Source organism: Melospiza melodia, unplaced genomic scaffold (assembly GCF_035770615.1).
Source record: "Melospiza melodia melodia isolate bMelMel2 unplaced genomic scaffold, bMelMel2.pri scaffold_45, whole genome shotgun sequence".
Lineage (NCBI taxonomy): Eukaryota > Metazoa > Chordata > Aves > Passeriformes > Passerellidae > Melospiza > Melospiza melodia.
Window position 1 is genome coordinate 3961905 of NW_026948772.1, and position 23910 is coordinate 3985814.

At 51.2% G+C, this 23910-nt stretch overlaps 1 protein-coding gene across 1 annotated transcript; it reads left to right on the top strand.

The window, feature by feature from the left end:
• Positions 1-212: 212 nt before the first annotated feature.
• Positions 213-22293, top strand: LOC134434659 (olfactory receptor 14J1-like; the record flags this gene model as incomplete). The annotated part of the gene is made up of 2 exons (XM_063183299.1): positions 213-674; positions 22267-22293. Coding segments are annotated over 2 exons (489 nt in total), but the record flags the coding sequence as incomplete, so codon positions are not given.
• Between the last annotated feature and the right edge of the window lie 1617 nt (positions 22294-23910).

Below are 23910 nucleotides of genomic sequence, written 5' to 3' on the forward strand. Positions count from 1 at the left end.
TGTTCTTCTTCCTGCTCAACCTGGCCCTCAGCGACCTGGGCTCCATCTGCACCACTGTCCCCAAAGCCATGCACAATTCCCTCTGGGACACAAGGAACATCTCCTACAAAGGATGTGCTACACAGCTCTTTTTCTTTCTCTTCTTTATTGTGGCAGAGTTTTATCTCCTGACCATCATGTGCTACGACCGCTACGTGTCCATCTGCAAACCCCTGCACTATGGGACCCTCCTGGGCAGCAGAGCTTGTGCCCACATGGCAGCAGCTGCCTGGGCCAGTGCCTTCCTCTATTCACTGCTGCACACAGCCAATACATTTTCCCTGCCCCTGTGCCATGGCAATGCCCTGGGCCAGTTCTTCTGTGAAATCCCACAGATCCTCAAGCTCTCCTGCTCAAATTCCTCACTCAGGGAACTGGGGCTGCTTGCAGTTAGTGCCTGCTTGCTATTTGGTTGTTTTGTTTTCATTGTTTTCTCCTATGTGCAGATCTTCAGAGCTGTGCTGAGGATCCCCTCTGAGCAGGGACGGCACAAAGCCTTTTCCACCTGCCTCCCTCACCTGGCAGTTCTATCCATGTTTATCAGCACAGCCACATTTGCCTATTTGAAGCCCCCCTCCCTCTCCTCCCCATCCCTGGATCTGGCTGTGTCAGTTCTGTACTCAGTGGTGCCTCCAGCCCTGAACCCCCTCATCTACACCCTGAGGAACCAGGAGCTCAAGGCTGCTGTGAGGAGACTGATGACTGGGTGCTTTCAGAAACATTAAACTGCTGGTCAATTTCTGCAAATCACTTGTAATAAAACTAGTTTTTGATACTTCTTGTTGGTTTAATTTTGGAGATTTCTTTCCTTTGTTTTAGTTTTTCCATTCTGTCCACAAAGAAACATCATTGCTTGTGCCATTTCTCATTTTGTTTCTCTCCACCTTCCCTGTGGCCACAGACTGTGTCAATGGGGGACTGCACTCTTGGTGTATTTAAAGGAAGTAAAGGATGTCCCAGCAAAGTTTTCTGCAGAGATGCCCTTTTGTTGCCTTCTCTGGAGCTGCAGCAGCAATGTCTGTGTGCAGAGCTGGGGGCAGATCAGTGCTGGCACAGCAGCCCTGCTCCTGCTGGCCACACCATTCCTGAACCAGGCCAGGAGCCATTGGCCTTCTTGGCCACCTGGTCACACTGCTGGCTCATGTCCAGCCTGCTGTCCATCAGTCCCTGCAGGTCCCTTTCTGCCTGGCTGCTGTTCAGCCACTCCATCCCCAGCCTATAGCACTGGGGCCAAATTGCAGGGCCTGGTACTTGGATTTTTTAAACCTGAAATTGCTGAATTCAGCCCCTCAATCCAGCCTGTCCAGGTCTCTCTGCAAAGCCCTTCTATGCTCCCACAGATCAACACTCACATCCAGCTTGGTGTCATCTGCAAAGATGTCCTAGGTTCCAGGGGGGCCCTCAGTGTCACAATGGCCTCTTGGTTACACAAGGCCCTGCACTGTCACACTGTTCTCCTTGGGTCCATGAGACCATGCAGAGCAACAATGGTCTCCTTGGTTCCGTGGGGCCCCAAAATGTGACAATGCACTCCTTGGTTCCATGGGGCTTCACATCTTCTTGTTTGTGCTGCAGTTTCACAGTGGCCCCTTGGTTCCATGAGGCCCCAGAGTGTCACAATGGCCCCATGGGTACATGAGGTCCCACACTGTCACCATAGTCTCTGTAGTTCCACAAGTCCCCTCAGTGTCGCAATGGACTCCTTGTTTCTACGAGGCCACACAGTGTCACAACGTTCTTCCAGATCCCCTGAGGCCCCCTCGTGTCACAGTGGCCCCTTGGTGACACAGGATCCTGCACTGTCACAATGTCCCCTTAGTTCCATGAGGCCCCGCAGTGTCAGAATGGCCCCTTGGTTCCACTGGGCCCTGGAGTCTCCCAATGGTCTCCTTGGTGTTCTAGTGTCAAAATGGTGAAACCCCTTGGTTACACAAGGCCCTGCAGTGTCACAATGGCCTCTGTGGTTCCACAAGGACCCAGAGTGTCACGGTGCACTGCCTGGTTCCATTTGGCCCCAAGCACAACAGTGGACCCCTGGTTCTGTGGGGCTGCATGGTGTCACCATGGTCCTCTTAGCTCCATGAGGCCTTGCAGTGTCACAATGGCCCCAGAGTGTCCCAATTATCACAGAATGACAGAATAAAATAGACTGGAAAAGACCTTTGGGATCATCAAGTCCAACCAATGCCAGTCTGGCATAAATATTTCTGATTAAGGCAATTTTGTCCAATTATTACCATAATAGATAATACGTATTTATATAAATATATCTGCCCATGACAGGAACCCTGTTAATGTCTGTAACATCCTGGGTCTTTGGCAGCCTGGGGACTTCTGGGATGTCACAGTGGAACCCCCGTGAGTGCCTGTGACAGATCGGTGCCTTTGCAGCCCAAGGTGCCCTGGGATGTCACCATGGAATGGCTGTGACTGCCTCTGACCACAGGGCTCTTTACCATCCCCAGAAAGCCCTGGGAGGTCTCCATGGAGCCCCTGTCTGTGCCTGTGACATTCCAGCTCTGGAACAGCCTGGAGACTCTTGGAAGGTCCCCATGGAATCCCTCTGAGGGCCTGTGACTTATATGATCCTAAGCAGGCCACCATCACCAGACCCCTGTTGCTATGGTCAGCTTCCATGGCAACCATCACCAGCCCCCTGTTGCTATGGTCAGTCCCTCAGCAGCTCCATGGAGACCCCATGCCAGGGATGGTTGCCATGGACACCAGCTCAGGCCTGCAGCCACAGCCCATTGCCATGGCAACCATTGGCAGCCCCATCCCCAGGCTCATGGGATCCCAGAACCACAGAATTGGCTGAGCTGGGAGGGACCCATCAGGATCCTCCAGTCCAACTGCTGGCCCTGCACAGGACACCCCAACAATGCCAGCCTGGGCCTGGCAGCGCTGTCCAAATGCTGCTGCAGCTCAGAGAGCCCTGGAGCTGGGACCCTTCCCTGGGGAGCCTGGGCAGGGGTCCAGCAGCCTCTGGGCAAAAACCTTTTCCTGACATCCAACCTGAGCCTGCCCCGACTCAGCTGCAGCCGTTCCCTCCACTCCTGTCCCTGGGCACCAGAGGGAAGAGGTTCCCACAGCCCCAGCCACGGACCCGCTCCCAAGGCTGTTGCCATGGCCACCAGGGCTGGCACCAGCTGGGATGCTCGGTTTCCAGGGCCTGGGGTCCAGAATGGGATTCCCCAGTTTCCTGCCCCTGCTAAAACTGCGCCGCCCTCGCTGCCTTCCTGCCTCCCATGGAAAGCACAAAAGGCAAAGGTTCTGGTCTGGGATAAGAACAATTTATTAGGAACAGGAACAAGATAAGGGACTAACAGATCAGAAACAATATTGATAACAGAAGGGATAAATGAAACATCTTCCTGGGAAAACTAAGAAACAACTCACTGGGTCTTCCTGGCCACAATTTGCCCTGTCTGGAAAGGACACCCTTCTTCTCAGGGAGAGAGAGAGAGAGAGTGTCCCTGTTCTGCACCTGGAAATTCTCTGAGGTGGGAGTGAATGTAATGACACAGCCATGGCAAGACCCTCATGTTTTTCAATGCCACATCATGACACTGGCAGGGACAGGAAAAGGGTCAGGTGTCTTCCCAGCATGGATCATGGGGAACATGGATCACCAGGGTTCTTCCCAATGTGGATTCTCCCATGGGGGATGAAGCTGGAGTGGTGGATGAAGCTGTTCCTGCATTTGTGGCATTTGCAGCGATCCCTTACTGGTGGCTCCGTTGGTGTCTGGTCAAGTGAGAGCTTGTGGTGAAGCTCTTCCCACACTGGGGACACTCGTAGGGCCTCTCCCCTGTGTGGATGCTCTGGTGGATGATGAGTGTGAAGTTGTGCTTGAAGCCCTTCCAGCACTCAGGGCAGCACAAGGGCCTGTCCTCAGTGTGCATCCGCTGGTGCTGGAGGAGATTGGAGCTGCTCTGAAACCACTTCTGACACTGGGGACACTCGTAGGGCCTCTCCCCAGTGTGAATGCATTGGTGCCTGATGAGTTCAGACCTGTAGCTGAAGCCTTTCCCACATTCCCCACACTCATAGGGCCATTCCCCGATGTGGATGTGTTAGTGGCTGATCAGGGTTCTGCTCTGTCTGAAGCTCTTCCCACACTCCAAGCACTTGTAGGGCTTCTCCCCATCATGAAGCTGCTCATGGACCACCAGCTCTGAGTTCTGTCTGAAGCTCTGTCCACCTTCTTGGCTAAAGGGAGGTTCTTTCCTCCTCAGAGCACACTGGGCTGGGTTCAGAGTTCCTCTTCCTGTGGAATCTCTGGGGATTTTCCTCCCCGTTGGATTCCTGTGCCCTGGAGTCAATCATAATGGCCTCTTCCACGAGGTTCTGCTGTGGGGATTTGTCCTCCCTGGTTCCAATCCTCAGCTTCTGGTCTGGGGGAGGAAAGACAAGGAGAGGATGGGATTTGGCTCTGTGACACAGGGAAGGGGAAGGAGATTCCCCCAGTGCATCCCCAGCAGGATGGCGTTGGCAGCAGGGTTGTCCTGAAGCTGGGAGCCATCCTTATCTGGGAGATGGAGCAGGAGAGAGGGGGAAATAGGAACTGACTTCCTCCTCACTTGCCCAGGTGTCCCGGGGAATCCTTCCTGTTCCTCACAGCCTCCTTTTCCATCTGGCAAAGGTTTGGGAATGGGAAATCGTGTTTTGGGAGGAAAACAAGGAATGAGTACATTGAGTTTTGCACTGGCTTTAAGGCAAACCTGGGGAGGGTCCAAACCAGAATTACAATTTAAAAGAAAATTAAGATCAAGGCAATGATACAGAAACACTGCCTTAAACTGACAGAGTCAGGATGTAACCTGACACCCTGTTGTTCAGGGTGGTGGCAGCAGTCCCAGTAGATGGTGGTGCAGTCCTGTTGGAGTGATGAAGGTGGTTCTGTCGAAGCAGTGATCCTGTAGATGGGTCTGGTCTTCCTCTGGATGTCCAGTGGTGGTTATGGAGCTCTTGTCCTCTGGCAATCCAGTAGGCAAGCTGCTCTAGTGTAGCAAAGTGTCAGCTTATATCCAGGTACGAATGCTTGGTTCCTCCCCCTGGGCGGAGCATCCCACAATGGGAGGATGGAATTTTATCAGTCCTGCAGTGACACTCAATGACCCATTAGCAGAAGATATCTCCCCTGGAGGGCGTTATCAGGGCTGAGTCATGGAAGAGATAAAGAACACTGCCCCACCTGCTTATAGCAGTTGATGAAGGTGGAGATTGAAAACATGCATTTGGTTACATCTTGCATGGCAACCTGAAACAGCGGGGTAATCCCTGCTCAAGGGGTGAACACCACCCCCCTTACCCAAATTGGCTCAGCTGTAAAACCCCTACCCTGAAAAGGCACACACACACAGGGGACAATGTCACAGTTGCCCTGCTCCAGGGGAGGTCTCTGTCCCTTGTCACTCCCTTGCTCTCTCATCTTTTCTCTTTCTTTCCGTCTCTTTCTCTACCTCACATTTACTGTTCAGTAAAATCCATTTTTGATTTGGTCGCATTAGCACCTTTATTGGGGCAGAGACATCTCTCCAACAATTTTCTTAACCATATTGCCATACTCTTTTGGAACAATGAGTTCAGGGCACTGTTCTCTGACCCCAAGTGCCTTTGACAACAGCATGGTTCCCTCCACTCAGGAGGTTGTGGTTCTTTCTGGAAGAACTCTTGCAAACTTGGACACAGTCCCTCCTTCCTCCTGGGGAGCTTATGGAGGTTATAAAAGCTTTATTTGTTTATGGGAGGAATAATGAGGAAAATGGCTTTTTTGGGTGGCCAGTGTAAAGAAAATTATTTGCTGTCTTTCCTTTTAAAGTTGTTAAAATCACTGGAGGAAACGGAGCAAATCTTACCAGTGAGACTGACAAGGTTCATTCACCCCATGATGAGGAACACAAGGCGGCTGAAAGTCCCACAACAAGCCCAGCTCAAGTAGCTAAATTTCTGACTAAGTCCTGAATTCCCAGGCTTGGAGGCTTTACCAAATGTGACAATCATTTTTCTCCGTATCCCTGTCACCTTTGTGACAGCTACACAGAGCTTTCCCTTCCTTTTAATAAACTGTATTGGGCCAAATTTCCACTTTCCTTTTATCGGAACCTGCCAGCAGCTGAGCTGGAGCTGTGCAGGAAGCAATGAATATTGGAATTGCCACATCACTGCTTGGATTGCCAGTTTATTCACGTTTGGGATTTGTTTGCGCTTTCATCACAAGTGACTTGTGGAAATCAAATATTCTTCAAAGTGATTTATGCAGAGTCAAGTTTGATTTCTGCCAAGTTTATTTTGTCCAGTGCCCAGGGGATGCTCAAGGGGTCTCTGTGCCTCTTGCCCTGGGGGATGCTTGGGAGGCGCTTGGGGGGGGTTTTCCTGTCCCTGTCACCCCAGGCCATTCCCCAGGGGGTCTCCATCATTCTCACCCCAGAGAATGCCTGGAGGGGTCTCCCTCTCTGTCCCTCTCAGCCCAGGGGATGCTCGGGGGTCTCTGTCCCCTCACCCTGGGGGATGCTCAGAGGGGTCTCCATCCCTCTGGCCTCAGGCAATGCCTGTGCAGGGCTGGGGACCAGGGGCTCTGTGTCCCTCTCACCGCTGAGGGTGCTCGGGCCTGGGGGGGCTCTCCGACCTTCTCACACCTGGGGAGGCCGGGGGGGTCTCTGTCCCTCTCAGCCCTGGTGTGACTGCACCCAAACATCATCGGGCTCAGAGGGACAGAGACACCCCCAAACCCCCAGAAGGGCTGAACCTGGGATTTGGTTTGGGGCTGAGGATTTAGGAAGGGGCTGGAATTGGGGCTGGGATTGGAGTTGGGGCTGAGATTTGGATTAGAGCTGGGATTGGGGTTAAGGCTAGACATGGTATTGGCTTTAGGGCTGGGGTTGGGATTGGGTCTGGGGCTAGAGAATCTGCCACTGGGATGTGATTAAATACAGAACTGTGAGTGTGTCTGTCAGTTTAAGGCAGTGTTTCTGTATCATTGCCTTGATCTTCATTTTCTTTTAAATTGTAATTCTGGTTTACACCCTCCCCAGGTTTGCCTTCAAACCAGTACAAAAGACAATGTGCGCACCCTTTGTTTTCTTCCCAGAACAGGATTTCCCATTCCCAAACCTTGATTGGATGGAGAAGGAGGCTGTGAGGAAGAGGAAGGATCCCCGGGACACCCAGATAGATGAGGAGGAAGTCAGTTCCTATTTCCCCTTCTCTCCTGCTCTATCTCCCAACCCAGCACAGCCCCTAGTTGCAGGACAACCCTGCTGCCAACGCCATCCTGCCGGGGATGCACTGGGGGAATCTCCTTCCCCTTCCCTCTGGCATGGAGGCAAATCCCATCCTGTCCTTGTCCTTCCTTCCCCAGGGAAGGAACTGAGGATGGAGACCAGGGAGGAAAAATCTGCATGGCAGAACCTCGTGAAAGAGACCGTTTTGAGTGATTCTAATCGCCCAGGAATCCAACAGGGAAGAAAAACCTCAGACATCCCCCATGAGGAGGGGCTCCAAACCCAGCCCAGGGTGCTCTGAAGAAGAAAGAGCAACCCTGAGCCAGGAAGGTGGGCAGAGCTTCAGCCAGAGTTCAGAGCTGGTGGTCCATGAGCAGCTTCATGATGGGGAGAAGCCCCACAAGTGCTTGCAGTGTGGGAAGAGCTTCAGGCAGAGCAACCACCTGATCAGCCACCAGATGATCCACACCGGGGAATGGCCCTACGAGTGTGGGGAGTGTGGGAAGGGCTTCAGCTGCAGATCCAACCTTGTGACCCACCAACGCATCCACATTGGGGAGAAGCCCTACGAGTGTCCCCAGTGTCAGAAGAGGTTTCAGAGCAGCTCCAGTCTCCTCCAGCACCAGCGGATTCACACTGAGGAGAGGCCCTTCCACTGCCCTGAGTGCTGGAAGGGCTTCAAGCACAACTCGGACCTCATCAAGCACCGGCACATCCACACTGGGGAGAGGCCATACGAGTGTCCCCAGTGTGGGAAGAGCTTCACCACCAGCTCTCACTTGACCAGACACCAACGGAGCCACCAGTAAGGGATTCCTGCAAATGCCACAAATGCAGGAACAGCTTCATCCACCACTCCAGCTTCATCGCCCATGGGAGAACCCACATTGGGGAGAACCCTGGTGATCCATGTTCCCAGTAAACTGTTTCATTTATCCCTTCTGTTATCAATATTGTTTCAGTTCTGTTTGTCCCTTATCTTGTTCCTGTTTCTAATAAATTGTTCTTGTCCCATGCTGGGATCTTTGCCATTTGTGCTTTCCATGGGAGGCGGGAGGGCAGCGAGGGCAGCATGGTTTTAGCAGGAGCAGAAAACTGGGGAATCCCATTCCTGAACCCCGACCCGTGGAAACCGAGCATCCCAGTTGGTCCCAGTCCTGGTGGCCATGGGAACAGCCTTGGGAGCGGGTCCCTGGCTGTCATCACAGTAGAGATTGTGAAATCATAGAGCGACTTTCTGACATCACAGAGACTTCTGTGACATCACAGAGCAGCTGTATCACATCATAGCGTGGCGTCTCAGAGTTGGCTCTGGGACATCACAGGGGCAGTGTGATGTCACAGGGGCCTGTGTGACATCATAGGGGCACTGTGACATCACAGGGGCAGTGTGACATCACAGGGGCAGTGTGAGGTCACTGGGGAGGTCACTCTGCCCCGGCCCCCCTCACAGTTCCCCCCAGAGCAGTCCAACCCTGCTCGTGCACAGTGGGATCCCCTGTCCCCCTGGGTCCCCCCACCCCCGGCCACGCAGCCTCCCCCAGAGGATGTTCCACGAGATCGACTCCAGAGCCTGACACGGGGACGGGGCCCTGGGGGTGGCACAGGGGGACAGGGACCCCCCAGTAGGGTCCCTATGTCCCCCAGGGCCAGAGCCTGGGCCAGGGCTCCTTCACCCTGCTGCCAACGAGGCCTTGAGAGCACTGAAGAAATCCCCAGCAAGGGATCAGCAAAAACCAGATTGAATATTAAGGGACAGCAGCACAAAGTTCCTTGGCAAGAGTCACTCTGCTCCTGCCTGGACACTTCAGGCACACCAAGGAAACAAAGCAACAACAAAACCAAACACAATCCAGGCAACCAAACCAGAAATGAACCAAGAACTGTTCCTTGTGTGTGTGTAACACAAGGATAGAGAGAGTAAGGATAAAAGGAATATGGCCCAACAGCTTACAGAGCTCAAACTTAACAGGAGTTAACTTACACCTTAACTGGTACCTAAAAACTTCACAATTTAGCAAAATAACAGCACTAAAGACTATTTAACCTAACTTAAAAATTATGACAATTGAACAAAGGAATAACACTTAACAATATTTAACTTAGCTAATAACTCAAATTAAACTTAACAACATAGCAAAAGAGCAACTCTTAGCAGCATTTAACTTTGTTTAGATCTTGTGACTTAACTTACTTACTGATACCTGGATATCTGACTGACTCAGCTATGCAAGGCACTCAAGCCCCTCAGAGAGCAGCATTTCTGCCACATTTCCCCAGGACAGGCAGTCCTGTGTGCACACAGACACAAAGAGTCAGTGCAAAGCACCTGTGAGAAATTCCTGAGGGCAGGAAATGCTCCCTGTGGATCCTTTGGCATCTCCCCAGCGGGCCAAGGGTTGAGCCTGGAGGAGTGGGGGGATTGGCCCAGGCCCCGTCGCTGTTCGGGATCCCCGAGTGCAGCAAACGGGAGAGTTCCTGGCTGGGAGAGTCCCCACTCAGAGGGAGTCACTGGCCCAGGAGTGCTCCAAGGGCTCCTTTTGGAATGCTGTTTGTAGGGCCCCAAGAGAGGGGCTTCAGTCCCAGCAACGGTTCATCCTGGCCACACTTGGCATCAACTGCTTTCTTTGGTAGGGTGAGAACAGGGATGTTGTGCTACTGGGGGAACAAAAACACTTTGCAGGTGTTGCAGTGTGTTGCAATTTCCTGTTTTAGACTTCCTAGTCACCTCCCAGGTGTGGCAATATCCCTCTCCCTTCCCCCTTGCTCCCTTGCTGAGTGAGTTCTGTCAATCAGGCTTAACATTCCAGCAAGGCCTCATGTTGTCGGTCAAGTTCAAAGGATGCCCTTCAGGCCTGGGGGTCATTGGCCTGTCTGGGTGTCATCGTCCCCTGAGACCCTGCCCCTCCCACCTGGTTGGTGGCTCACCTGTCCCTTCCCCTCCCCCTGTCCCTGGGCTTAAATTGACCAAGGACCATGTGCTTGCCATTCTGTTGGAGCTGTTACCTGAGATTCAGACCTCTGTGACCATGCAATAAACTCTGGATATTAACCCTCTGGCAGAATCCATCTCCTTTCTATTCACCATCGCCTGAAGCCTTCCCACCTGAGGTAAACTGAGTTTCTACAAGCCTGGACTTGTTTTAGCCCCCAGCTGCAACCTCCAGCCAGCCAAAAGTGTCTCTGGGGTGAAACACCACAGTTGCCGCCTTTGGCCTAGCAGCAGGGGTCAGACGGGCCCAGGCACAATCTACCTGGTAATACTGGGATTCATATTCCAATACCCAGGGCTCCTCCTAAAGGAATCAGGAACTGGTTGGGCAGCAGCAGTGCCTGGAGCAGACAGTGTTTGTGATGAGCTGCAGAGGAGCTGAGCCCAGGGGCTGTTGGTCAAGGCCCAGGCCCAGTGAGCATTTCTCAGCTGGCAGGGCAGCCTGAGAAGGGGAGGGGGGAATGCAGCAGCACAGGACCCATGGAACCAAGGGACCATTGTGACACTGTGGGGCCCTGTGACACCAAGGGACCATTATGACACTGTGAGGCCCTGTGAGACCAAGGGACCATGGTGACACTGTGGGGCCTCATGGAATCATGGAGAGCACTGTGGCATTGCTGGGCCTCATGGAACCAAGGGGGGCGTACTGATGCTGTGTGGCTCCATGGAATGTAGGGATCATTGGAACACTGAGAGGCCCCATCAAACCAAGGGTCCATTGTGACACTGCAGGGCCTCATTTAACCATGGAGGCCATTGTGACACTTTGGGGTGTCATGGAACTAAGGGGCCATTTTGACACCATGAGACCCAATGGAGCCAAAGGTCTATTGTGACATTGCAAGGCCTGATGGAATCATGGAGACACCATTAAGACACTTGACAGCCTCATGGAACCAAGGAGCCATTGTGACACTGAGCGGCCTTGGGGAAGCATGGGGACCATTGTGACACTATGAGGCCCCATGGAATAAGCAAAGCATTGTGATACTCTGAGGCCTCATTGAACCAGTAAGACCATTGTGACCCTGGGGGTCCCCACAGAACCAAGAGGACCATTGTGATACTGTGGGGCTTCATGAAACCAAGACACCTTTGTTACACTGCAGGGCTGCGCAGGACTAAAGCTCCAGGGTGGCACAGAGGGGCCTTCTGTCATCAATGATCCATTGTGACACTGCGGAGCCAAAAAAGACCATTGGGACACTGAAAACCCTGAGGTCCAAAGGTCCATTGTGACATTGCAGGGCTTATAGTACAGAAGCATCACATGACATTGTGGGGCCTGGGGAACCACAGAGACCATTGTGACACTGCAAGGTCTCATGGAGTCATTGGTACCATTGTGACACTCAGGGGCATTTACAAGACTGTAGAAACCAACCGGAACAAGGGTCTGTTGTGGCATTGCTGGATCCCATGTAATCATGGCACCAATATGACACTGCAGAGCCCCATGGGTCCAAGGCACTATTGTGACATTATGGGGCATTGTAAAAACAAAAGAACATGGAACAGGTGTGGCTGGCTTGGCCTCCCAGGGACCACCAAACAGGTCCAGCTAACGTTTGCAGGTTGAGGGTCTCTTCTCATCTGCTGCTGAAACAATGGGGCTCTGTGCTTTCCTTGCCATGGAAAAGAACTGTCCCTCTCCTCCAGGCACCCATGGCTGGCAGTGGGAGTTCCACCTCCAACATTGCCTGTTGTGACAGACTGGAGGAGATTGTTGGTGGAAACATTTAGTGTGTGGGGGAGGAAGGGGCAGGTCCAGCTTTGCCCTGCCCTGGAACCCCAGCACTGCCCTGCCCTGGAACCCCAATCCCCCCAGAGCCTCTATCCCAGCCCAGCAGTTTCTGCCAGTCCCTGGCACAGCACAGGCAATGCTCCACAGCCACCTCTGCAGCCCCAGCCCAGCTCCTGAGGGACCAAATGACCCACAGTCCCACCTGGGGGAAGGGCCCAGGGAGACCAAGGGGTATTTAAGGATGACAACAAGGCAAGCACACATCTTGACCCTACTTCCTCTTGGAATTTAAATCTGAACACTGCTGGAATCCAGGAGTTTGTACCTCTCTTTGTGCTCCTCTGTATTTTTTTGCCTTTCTCTCTTTCTGTTCTTTCCTTCTCTCTTTCTGTACTTTTCACAATCTGAGTAATGTAAAATTCAAATAGCTTAGAGTTTGTGAAGTTGGCCAAGTCAGTGCTTTAAGAAGTGTTCTGTGTTGATTGAATGTTCTATTAAACCTGTTGCTAAAATTTCTCCGATTATCTAAAGTTCCCAGAAAAGGCTGTTTGGTTGTTTGGAGCTCCTGAGAAGCTCTTGTTGGTATTTCTCCAGTGCATCCAACTCAGAGGACACAAACAATTGTAATTCCTTTTAAATGTCTCATTAAGAGAATTGTTTGGGAGATGGGGTTTCAGGGCTTTTGTGTCCTGCTTGGCCCAGCCCAGGCAGGGCTTTCCCAGCCACATTCCACACTCCATTTCCCAGCTGGAGCCGCTGCTGCCTCTGAGTTGTGCTGCCCCAGCCCCAGGGACGCTCTCCTTGTCTGCCCATTCCCCCATAGTCTCTGGGCAGGGATGGTCTCAGTGGGGGCTGCTGACATCCTCAGCAACTTGGAGGCTGCTGCTGAATTTTCTTGCTCCAGAGGCTTGTTCAGCCTTCAGCTCTTCAGTGCAGGAATTCAGTGCCCCAGGGCTCATTACCATTCAGAACACCTTGAAAAGCCAAGCTTGTGGGAGTAATTTGATTTTCATTTTCAAATCTTTTGTGATTAATTAGATGAATTCCAGTAGTGTATTCAAACTAAATAGATTCTATTTAAAAACACAGTGAGAAAAGATTTCTTACCTCAAATTTAAGGTTTTTTTCCCTGTCAATTTATTGATGTATGCAGTCTCCAGCTGACACTGAATCCAAGTACCTCCTCATGCAGTTTGAATGGATATGAAAATCAAGACCCTTCATGGCTGACAATCAATCAGACTCTGTCCCTACCCCCACCCCACCAATTTCCCTATCCAAGCCCTGGCACTCAGAGCAGCCTTGTGCAAATCTGAGCTCCCTCCAGCCCAGGCTGCACCTGCAGCTTTCAGCTCCTTGGCTCCAACTCCCACCTGCTTTCCTTGGGGAAGGAGCTGCCCGAGACACAGAGGGATGTTCATTTATTGTCAGCCAACAAACCCCTGGGAACCGAGGTGTGTGCTGGAATTCAATGCCCTCCCCATCCCACAGCAGCCCTGCATTTCCTTCCTGCAGCCTTGGTCTCCAGCACAGCCATGGAGGCTCTTTGGGCTCTGGACTGTTCCTGCAGCCCCCAAGGGCAGCTGAGCTCTGCCTTTGGCACAGTCAGGCCTGGCCAGCACAGTCCATGCTCAGCAATTGCTTGTGTGTGCCTGGCCTTGCTGTCAGCCCCGGCAGCGGCTGCGTGGCCCCTTTGTGGCCCTGTGTTGGCCCAGCCATGGTGGCCCAGCCCCTGTGCAGGCCCAGCCCAGGCCAGGAGCATTGCGGCTGGGAACGGCCCCTGTGCCGTGGTGCCCACAGCAGCCTTGGGGCTCTGTGCCCCATGGCCTCCCTGCTGGGCAGCCTCTGCCAGCTCCTGCAGAGCCCCTGGCACCTGTGGGGCTGCACAGACAGCCCTGCCCTGGGCTCTGCCGGCCTCTGGGCCAGCAGAGAGGCAGCCAGGGCTGGCCATGGCCAGGAACAGGCCCTGAACCCCGCAGGAGGATGGAGCTGGGCCACAGCCAAACTCAGCCCAGGCCAAAGCTGGGCTCAGCAGCCAGGGCTGCCAACACATGGGCACAGAGGCTGGTGCTGGCAAATGTCCTGGGCCCCCTCCCTGCTCTGTCCATGCCACCCAGGGCACAGAGTAGCCTCCTCTCTGGGCCACTTGCCTGTTTGCAATGCCTTGCACAGGCGCTGGCCCTGCCCCACAAGGCCTGGCCTGAGTCCTGCCCCTGCACGCTCAGCCAGGCTGAGATGGACACTGATGGTTTCTGGGCCAGGCTCTCTGAGCCCAGCCCAGCTCCCTGCAAGCTCTGCCAGCTGCCCTGAGCTCTGGGCAGCATCAAGGGCCTCTCCCCAGCCCAGCCCTGCCGGCTCTGGTCCCACAGCTCTGCTCAGGCCAGGCTGCTCTGGGCACTGGCCCCACGGCCTCAGCCCCTGGCAAGGGCACAGCAGCAGCTGCAGCTGCCACAGGACTCAGCCCCAGCCATGGGGGAAGGTGCTTGGCCAAGGCCAAAGGAGGCTCCCTGGCTGGCCTGCTCCCCTCGGGCTGAGGTGCTGAGAGCTCTGCAGCCCCTGCTGCCGTCCCATGTGCCCAGGGCAGCATAAGAGCCCCGGCCTTGGGGCCCTCAAGAGCTGCTCCTGCTCCAGGCCCAGGGCCCATCCCAGGGCTGGGGCAGCCACAAAGCTGTGCCCATTTCTGTTCATTGCTGCTCTGAAGGGGATGGATCCTCAGCCACCTGGAGGTTGCTGATGAATTTTACTCCTGTAGAGGCCTCTTCTTTCTTGAGCTCTTCATTTCAGGAATTTAGTGACAAATGCTCATAAATATTTTTGCAAAACACTTGAAAAAGAAAAGCCCCTTGGAATAATTGAAGTTTTCAATTCTTCTGTGGTTAATTAGATAGATTACAGAAGTGTATTCAAAGTGAATATACTATGTTGAAAAAAATGCAGAGAGAACTGTTTTTTTTCCTGTTTAGTGTTCATTTCCTGACTACAAATTTTTATCCAATTGGTATTGATCTCTAGCACCTTCTAATGCAATCTGAATAGATATGAAAATCAAGATTCTTCATGGCTGACAATCAATAACACTTTGCCCTCACCCTCTCCCCACCATTTTCCTTATCCAACCCCTGGCACTCCTATGGATCAGGAACGGTGTGGCCGGGAGGACCAGGACAGTGATCTTCCCTCTGTTCTTGGCACTGGTTGGGCAGCACAATGTTAGGTCACAGGCTGCCCAGGGAGATGGGTGAGTCACCGTCCCTGGAAGTGTTTAAGGAAAGACTGGATGTGGCACTCACCGCCATGGCCTGGGTGACAAGGTGGCGTTGGATCCCAGGTTGGACTTGTTGCTCTCCAAGGTCTTTTCCAGTCTGGTTGATTCTCTTATGATTGTAACACTGAAGGGCCCTGGGGAAGCAAGGGGCCATTGTGACACTGGGGGCCTGGTGGCACTGAGAGGATCATGGTGACACTGTGTATGACATGGCAGTACAGAGCCAAGGGGCCATTGTGACACTGTGGAATCAAGAAGAGTATTGCTGTGTGGTGTTTGTGAGGTGCTCAGGATGAGGTGAGAGATGAGAATCTTACTCCATGTTCTCAGAAAGCTGATTTATATTATATTATATTATATTATATTATATTATATTATATTATATTATATTATATTATATTATATTATATTATATTATATTATATTATATTATATTATATTATATTATATTATATTATATTATATTATATTATATTATATTATATTATATTATATTATATTATATTATATTATATTATATTATATCATATCATATTATATTACATTATATTACATTATATTACATTATATTACATTATATTACATTATATTATATTATGCTTTTCAAAAACTATACTTTAGAACTTTAGAAAAAGAAGAATACAGACAGAAGGCTTAACAAGAATGATAATGAAAACTCGCTACTGACTCCTCAGGGTCCAATACAGTTGGTGGTGATTGGTCATTAGTTAAAAGAATTCACATGTTTGGATAAACAATCTCCAGACCACATTCCAGAGAAGCAAAACACGGAGAAGCTGAGGCTTCTCATCTTCCCAGGAGAAGAAATCCTGGCAAAGGGAATTTTCAGAAAATATCACATTGACATTGCTGCACTGCCAGATCTCATGGAACAAACGGTCCATTGTGACAATGCAGGGCCTTGGGGGACCAAGGGACATTGTGACACTGCAGCGGCCCAAGGATCCAAGGGACTTTGTGACAGCAAGGGGTCCCATGGAACCAAAGGAACATTGTGACACTGGGAGGCCTCATAGAACCCTGGTAACACCAAGTTGGCTGGGAGTGTGGATCTGCTGGAGGATAGGAGGGCTCTGCACCGGGCCCTGAACAGGCAGGATCCAGGGCTCAAATCCAACAATGTGAGGGTTAAGAACTCCAAGTGCCAGGTCCTGCACTTTGGTCACAACAATCCCTGCAGCCCTACAGGCTGGGGAAAGGGGGGCTGGAGAGCAGCCAGGCAGAAAGGGACCTGCAGAAACTGATGGACAGCAGGCTGGACATGAGGCAGCAGTGTGCCCAGGTGGGCAAGAAGGCCAATGGCTCCTGGGCTGGATCAGGAATAGTGTTGCCAGCAGGAGCAGGGCAGGGATTCTTCCCCTGTCCTCAGCACTACTTGGGCAGCGCCTTGAGCATCGTGTCCAGTTCTGGGCCCCACAATTTAGGAAGTACATGGAGGGGCTGGAGCATGTCCAGAGAAGGGCAACAAGGCTGATGAGGGGTCTGGAACACAAGTCCTGTGAGGACTGGCTGAGAGAGCTGGGGTTGTTTATCCTGGAGAAGAGGAGGCACAGGGGAGACAAGAAAGTGTCAGGGCACAGGTTGGACTTGATGATCTCCAAGGACTTTTCCAACCTTGCTGATTCTGGGATTCTCTGAAACCACCCTTGGAGCAGTTGCAGGAGGAGCCCTGGGCCTCCTCTTCAGAAGCTCCAGCAGCCCAGGTCCCTCAGCTTCTCCTGCCAGCCCCAAAGCCCATCCTGTCAGTCCTGCAGAGCCTCTGCAGCTCCTCCTCTCTTCCCAGGACAAGGAGCTCCAGAGCCAGACACAGCAGCCCAGATGTGCCCCCCTGGCCTGGGGTGCCTCTGGCAAGGGAGCAGCAGGAGGCACTGCAGGAGCCTGCAGACAATTCCTGCAGCACTTGTAGGATGATCCTGCTCCCCAATGGACGTTCCCATGGTGCCAAGTCAGGAACTGCAATGGGGAGTAGGGCCAGAGGGGAAAGGGCAAACAGGGATGGGCTGTTTGCAGGGGAGGGAACAGGGGTGGGCAAGAGGAAGAAGTTTGTATAAGGAAAGAGTAAAGAAAGCAAAGGGGAAGCATAGGAAATGCTCAGGGCAGTTTGGGGGTGGCTGCCAGGCCGCCCTGGCTCTGAGCAACAGCGTCTGCAGTGGGACAGGGAAATCCCAGCTGATGGGAACAAATTTTCTGGCTGAGTGCAGAGGCCAGGACAAAGCTGAGTGGTTTCCCTGCCATCCCCCAGCCCTTGCTGGCCCCAGGGGCTGATGGCATTTGTGCTCCCTCAGGTTCATGTCCCCACACCAACAGCATGGGGGTGCTCCCGCCTGCTGTGTGCAATGCAAACAGGGGCTGCTGAGCCAGTGCCGCCGTGTCTGTGCCTGCAAGGATGGGGCACCTGTGAGAGCTGGGGGAGAGGCCAGGGCTGCAGAGGAGGGATGTTGTTGGCAGCTCCATGTGGACGCTCTGCGACGTTGCCCTGGGCTGTGCAGCGCACTGGGGATGGATCAGCCCCTGCTCTGCTGCTCCTTCCCGTCTGCCCCAGGGCCCTTGCAGAGCCCCAGCCATGCTGTTTGCCCCCAGCCTGCCCACGGCCAGCCTGGGGCTGCTCATGGGGCTTTTCTGTGCTGAGCATTGGCCTGGGCGTGTTCTTGAGAGAGCCTGGGCAAGGAGCCTGGAGCCCCCAGGCCCTGGGCTGAGGCGTCAGCGCTGCCCCAGCAGTGCCCATGGCCTGTCCCTGCTGCAGCCCCAGCACTGCCACCCCCAGGGCTGTGCCCGCCCCGAGAGCACTCAGGCCCTGCAGCAACACCAGGGCCACCAGGGCAGCGGGGCAGGGCCACGGCAGCAGCACTGGCAACACCAAGAGCTGCTGCTGCTGGGCACAGCTGCTGGGCCAGCACTGATCTGCCCCCAGCTCTGCACACAGACATTGCTGCTGCAGCTCCAGAGAAGAGAACAGAAGGGGCATCTCTGGTGAAAACAATGCTGGGAGATCGTTTAGTTCCCTCAAATCCACCAAGAGACCAGCTCCTCATTGACGCAGTCTGGGGCCACAGTTAAAGTGGAGGGAAATAAAAGGAGAAATGGCACAAGGAATGACAGTCCTTTGTGGACAATAGAAAAAAAAAAAAAAAAAAAAACAAAGGAAAAAACACCCACAACCAAACCAACAACAAGTACCAAAGATGATTTTCATTATAAGTCTTTTTATTTAAGAAATTGGAAATTGGCCAGCAGTTTAATGTTTCTGAAAAGCATCCAGTCATCAGTCTCCACACTGCAGCCTTGAGCTCCTGGTTCTTCAGGCTGTAGATGATGGGATTAAGGGCTGGAGACACCACCGAGTATAGAACTGACACTGACAGATCCAGGGATGGGGAAGAGATGGAGGGGGGCTTCAGGTGGGCAAATGCTGCAGTGCTGAGAAACAGGGAGACCACGGCCAGGTGAGGGAGGCAGGTGGAAAAGGCTTTGTGCCGTCCCTGCTCAGAGGGGATCCTCAGCACGGCCCTGAAGATCTGCACAGAGGAGAAAACAATGAACACAAAGCAGCCAAATGCTAAACAGACGCTGACAGCAAGAAGCCCAAGTTCCCTGTGGGAGGATTTGGAGCAGGAGAGTTTGAGGATCTGGGGAACTTCACAGAAGAACTGGCCCAGGACATTCCCATGGCACAGGGGCAGGGAAAATGTATTGGCTGAGTGCAGCAGTGAAAAGAGAAAGCCACTGGCTCAGGCAGCTGCTGCCATGTGGGCACAAGCTCTGCTGCCCAGGAGGGTCCCATAGTGCAGGGGTTTGCAGATGGACACATAGCGGTCGTAGCACATGATGGTCAGGAGGAAATACTCTGCTGAGAAGAAAAACAAAAAGAAAAAAACCTGAGCAGCACATCCTGTGTAGGAGGTGTCCCTGGTGTCCCAGAGGGAATTGTGCATGGCTTTGGGGACAGTGGTGTAGATGGAGCCCAGGTCAGTGAGGGCCAGGTTGAGCAGGAAGAAGAACATGGGCGTGTGCAGGTGGTGGCTGCAGGCTACGGCGCTGATGATGAGGCCGTTGCCCAGGAGGGCAGCCAGGGAGATGCCCAGCAAGAGGCAGAAGTGCAGGAGCTGCAGCTGCCGCGTGTCTGCCAATGCCAGCAGGAGGAAGTGCCTGATGGAGCTGCTGTTGGACATTCCTTCACTCTGGGCATGGTGCGCTGTTGAAAAAGACATTGACAAGCTTGGACAGATTTCCTTTTTGATTTCAGGCTTGTGCTCCTTCTGATATACTGCTTTACTTTCAGCATTGCACTCAGCCTGAATACTGGGGAGACCTGAGGGAAAACAGGGCTCCCTGTGCCGCAAGGCAGTCAGACCTGCTGGAACCACACAGGTGCCCTTTGTTCATTTAACCTCTCTCTATTTCACCGTGATCACGCTTTAATATTTTTTGAAAAATGAAGTAGACTTTTTGAATTCTCCAGCTGAATTTTTTTTTTTTCCAAACCCTTCTCTCTTTCCCTATGCACATGAACAGAAAGGATACCAAGGGCTGGTCTGGCTCTCTGCTGCCTCGAGTTGTGCCTACTGGGAACTGTTTCTCTCTATCCAAGCCTTGTCCCTGCCTGTGCTGCCAGAGCCCAGCCCAGCCCTGGGGGCTCAGCTCTGCCCTGCAGACACCTCCCAGCACAGGGCACTGCCCAGGGGCATCTCCCTGGCAGCAGGGCCTTAAGGGCAGGGCAGACAAACAGAGATGCTGCAAGCCAAGGTGCTGCTGCTGCTGTCTGTAGGGAGAGGAGGCTGAGGAGGCACTTTGTGAGGGAGATCTGAGGCCCATCTGCTGATGCCCAGGCTGACAATGCAGGAGTCTCAGTGACACACCCAAAGCTGACAGCCCCTTTCCCTTCCCTTGAGAAGAAAGCTGAGAGCAGCCCTGGCCATGCAGCACCATCTCCACAGCAGGAGGAATCTGCCCTGATGGGGGTGGCTCCTTCCCCCTCCAACTTCTCCCTTGCAGCATCCATGGGGAGCTGCCCCTGGCAGGTGGCACATGCCCTGGGCTGGCCAAGAGCCCTGAGGGCTGCAGGAGCTGCTCTGCAGGACAGCCCTGGGCAGCCCTGGCTGCAGCCCCAGCTTCACCCCCTGCAGCTGTCCCTGGAAGCAGGAGCCGTCCTGCCTGTTGGAATCCATAAGGTTAGAGGGTTTTTAGGAAATGGTTAAAAAAGTATAGGCCTCAGACTGAAGTTTTGTTAGCATTGCAAATACAGCAGAAAAGTTTCCCATGCAAGTAGAAAAGTTTCCCAAGCAGTAGACGTGACAAAATAACGATAGGTCTCTGTGGAATTTGCTTTAGGATGGCAACAAGTTTATTTAATGTATATCTTTAGAAGGTTAGCATGAATAGAACTCTGTTCTTTGTCTCTTATGAACTAGTCTTTGTTTTAGCTACGATTACGTATGTTTTATAAGATTGGATAGAATGCTTGTCAATATGTGTTTTCTGTGTCTGATTGGCTGAATTCTAGTCTGAGATGATTTTATGTATTGCTGTATGAGCCCTGTTGGAGGAGACATTTTTTGGTGTGGATCAGTGAGCTGTCATGTCTCCATTTTGTATTTTGAGACTGATGTGCTGGAAATAAAAGCAAAAATCTCTTCACTGGTCTGGTTACAATGTTATCCATATTTGGATATTTTGCCGCGGCCTAGTGGGTTCCTTTTTTAAGGCGTGGGTTCCTGACACCATTGGACTTATACCTGTCCGTCCCCCGCATTTTGGTGCCCCGTGTGAGGATCGAACTCATGACCTTCAGATTATGAGACTTGGTTTAATCAAAAGACTAATGTTTGGGAATCTGATATTCAAGCAGTAGAGGGATCCCCTCAAATTGTTGAGCTTGCCGCAGTAGTTCAAGCTTTTCAGCTGTTTCCTCAGCCTTTTAATTTAGTCACAGATTCTGCTTATGTTGCTAATGTAGTCAGGAGAATAGAAGGTTCAATTTTAAAGGATGTTAGTAATGAAACTTTACATCATTGGCTTTCATGTCTTTTTATAACTTTGCAATATAGAACTAATCCATATTTTGTTTCTCACATTAGGGCGCATTCTTCACTTCCTGGATTTTTAGTGGAAGGAAATGCAAGAGCGGACAAGCTGACAATGGTCATTTCTAACACATTGCCAAACATTTTTGAACAAGCAAAATTAAGTCATGCCTTTTTCCACCAAAATGCACAAGCGCTCATGCAAATGTTCCAAATCACTAAAAGTCAAGCTAAAGCTATCATTCATACTTGCCCTGACTGTCAATTGGTACAACCTCCTGTTTCTACAGGAGCAATCAACCCCCGAGGCTTACAAAGCCTACAGTTGTGGCAAACAGATGTTACTAAATATCCTTCTTTTGGTAAATTTAAAAATATTCATGTTTCCGTAGACACGCTCTCTGGTGCAGTTTTTGCTTCCCTTCACACACAGTCATGCCTGTCATCATTTCCTGCAAGCTTTTGCTTCCTTGGGTGTACCCAAGAAGTAAAAACTGACAATGGTCCCGCATACATATCTCAAAAATTGGCCACATTTTTAAATGAATGGGGTGTTCGACACATTTTTGGTATTCCCCACTTTCCCACAAGCCAAGCAATCATTGAAAGAACACATCAAACCTTAAAACGCATATTAGATCAACGGAGAGGGGGAACGGAGATCACCCCACAGATGAGACTGAGTAAGGCTTTGTATGTTTTTAATTTTCTAAATAGTTCAAGTACAGAACCAGATCCACCAATCTTTAGACACTTTTCAAATAACACACAGGCAAAACTGAAAGAACATCCTCCTGTTCTAATTAGAAACCCTGACTCTGGACAGATGGAAGGTCCGTTTCAATTAATAACGTGGGGCAAGGGTATGCTTCTATTTCCACAGGTGCTGGAATTAAGTGGGTTCCTGCCAAAAACGTCAAACCATATCGCACCTCAGAACCTGTTGTCGAGCCTAGAACCGAGGAAGTGAGTACGAGACGTGAACCGAAGCGAAGGATCCCGGGTCTCGCCTGACGCCTCTTGTGCCTGACGTTCTTTGTGCATCGGTGGAACCCATGAACTCTGATTTTGTGTCAATGTTATTTATGAGTATACTAATTGAATGCTGAATGTTTGTTTAACAAAGCTAATTTTTGGCTGAAAACTTAGGTTATTGTTTTTGCTTAGAAAGAATTCTGCCAAAACTTAGTTACTGAAAGAGATGGGGCAAATTCAAATGGTATACTTGTTTTGCTTGATTTTAATTGTTTTTTGTCGTGCAGATTTGCCTGTGGATCAACCGAAAACGAATGTTTGGGTGACCTTAGCCAAGGCTGCCGGATCGGATACTATATGTTTGTCTAATTCGAAACCAGAAAAGCCTTTTTCAACCTGTTTGGTTGGTGTGCCAGTGAAAGAGTTGCCTTTGGTAAAAAAACAATCCAATGGTAAACCAGGTGGAATTGACAATGGAAACAGTCCTTCCTTCAATTGGAACATTTGGTCCAAAAAACTCCTTAGGGCAGCATCTGAATTTCAAGAATTGGAAATCCTTGGTTCTTTGACCATGGATTTTTGTTTTGCTTTCATGACTCGTGCCTGGCGAAAAGGTGATCCCCCAAAGTTCAGGGTTACTCCTCATTATTTTGCATATAAAAATTTGAGTTTTTGGTGTAATGTTTCAAACAGTTGGGATGTGGTTCCGGAAACGGATCAGTATCCACGGCAATTGCCAAAAGGGTATTGGTTCATTTGCGGAGACAGAGCTTGGCACGGCATTCCAGCCCACCTTGAAGGTGGCCCTTGTAGCATTGGTATGCTCACCATAATTGCCCCCACTGCCAAAGCAGTGATGAAAAAGAAACAAAGGAAAACAAGAGCCGTTCCTTATTATGATGAGAATTGTCAGAGTGATTTTATGCCTTGGAATGCCGCCAGAAGGGTTTCAGCAGGTATATTTTTACCCCAATTGGCTTCAGCTGTGGCATTGAGACAATTAGATCGAGTTGGATGTTGGCTGAGCAAACAAGCTAATGCCACATCCTCTGCAATCAGTGATATGTTGACTGATGTTGATAGTATTAGACATGCTACTCTTCAAAACAGGGCAGCCATTGATTTTCTTTTACTGGCACAAGGACATGGTTGTGAGGAATTTGAAGGATTATGTTGTATGAATTTGTCTGATCATTCTGAATCCATTCACAAAAGCATTCAAAAATTGAAGGATCTGACAGCCCAAATTAAAGAAGATGGAGGTCCCTGGTTGGATGATTTGTTTCAAAATTGGAGTTTTGCACCTTGGCTAAGGCAACTTTGCAAGATAGGTCTTTACGTATTAGGTGTTCTAATACTGATATTGATAGTGGTACCTTGTATACTCTGTTGTGTTCGGCGAATGATGAACAAAACAGTCCGAGAAGTTTTTGTCATTCAAGCAGGAGAATTAGGAAGTAGAAGCACAGAGAGTGTACGAAATCTCACAAAAGCAGTAGATGAGGGTATTGACATGAACGAAGGTTTTGAATTAAGGCCTTGGAATCGACCAGAGTTTTTCAAACGATGACTTGTGACTGTTGCCAAATGTGATTCATATCTCTTTCAGGGATTGGGTCTTTACA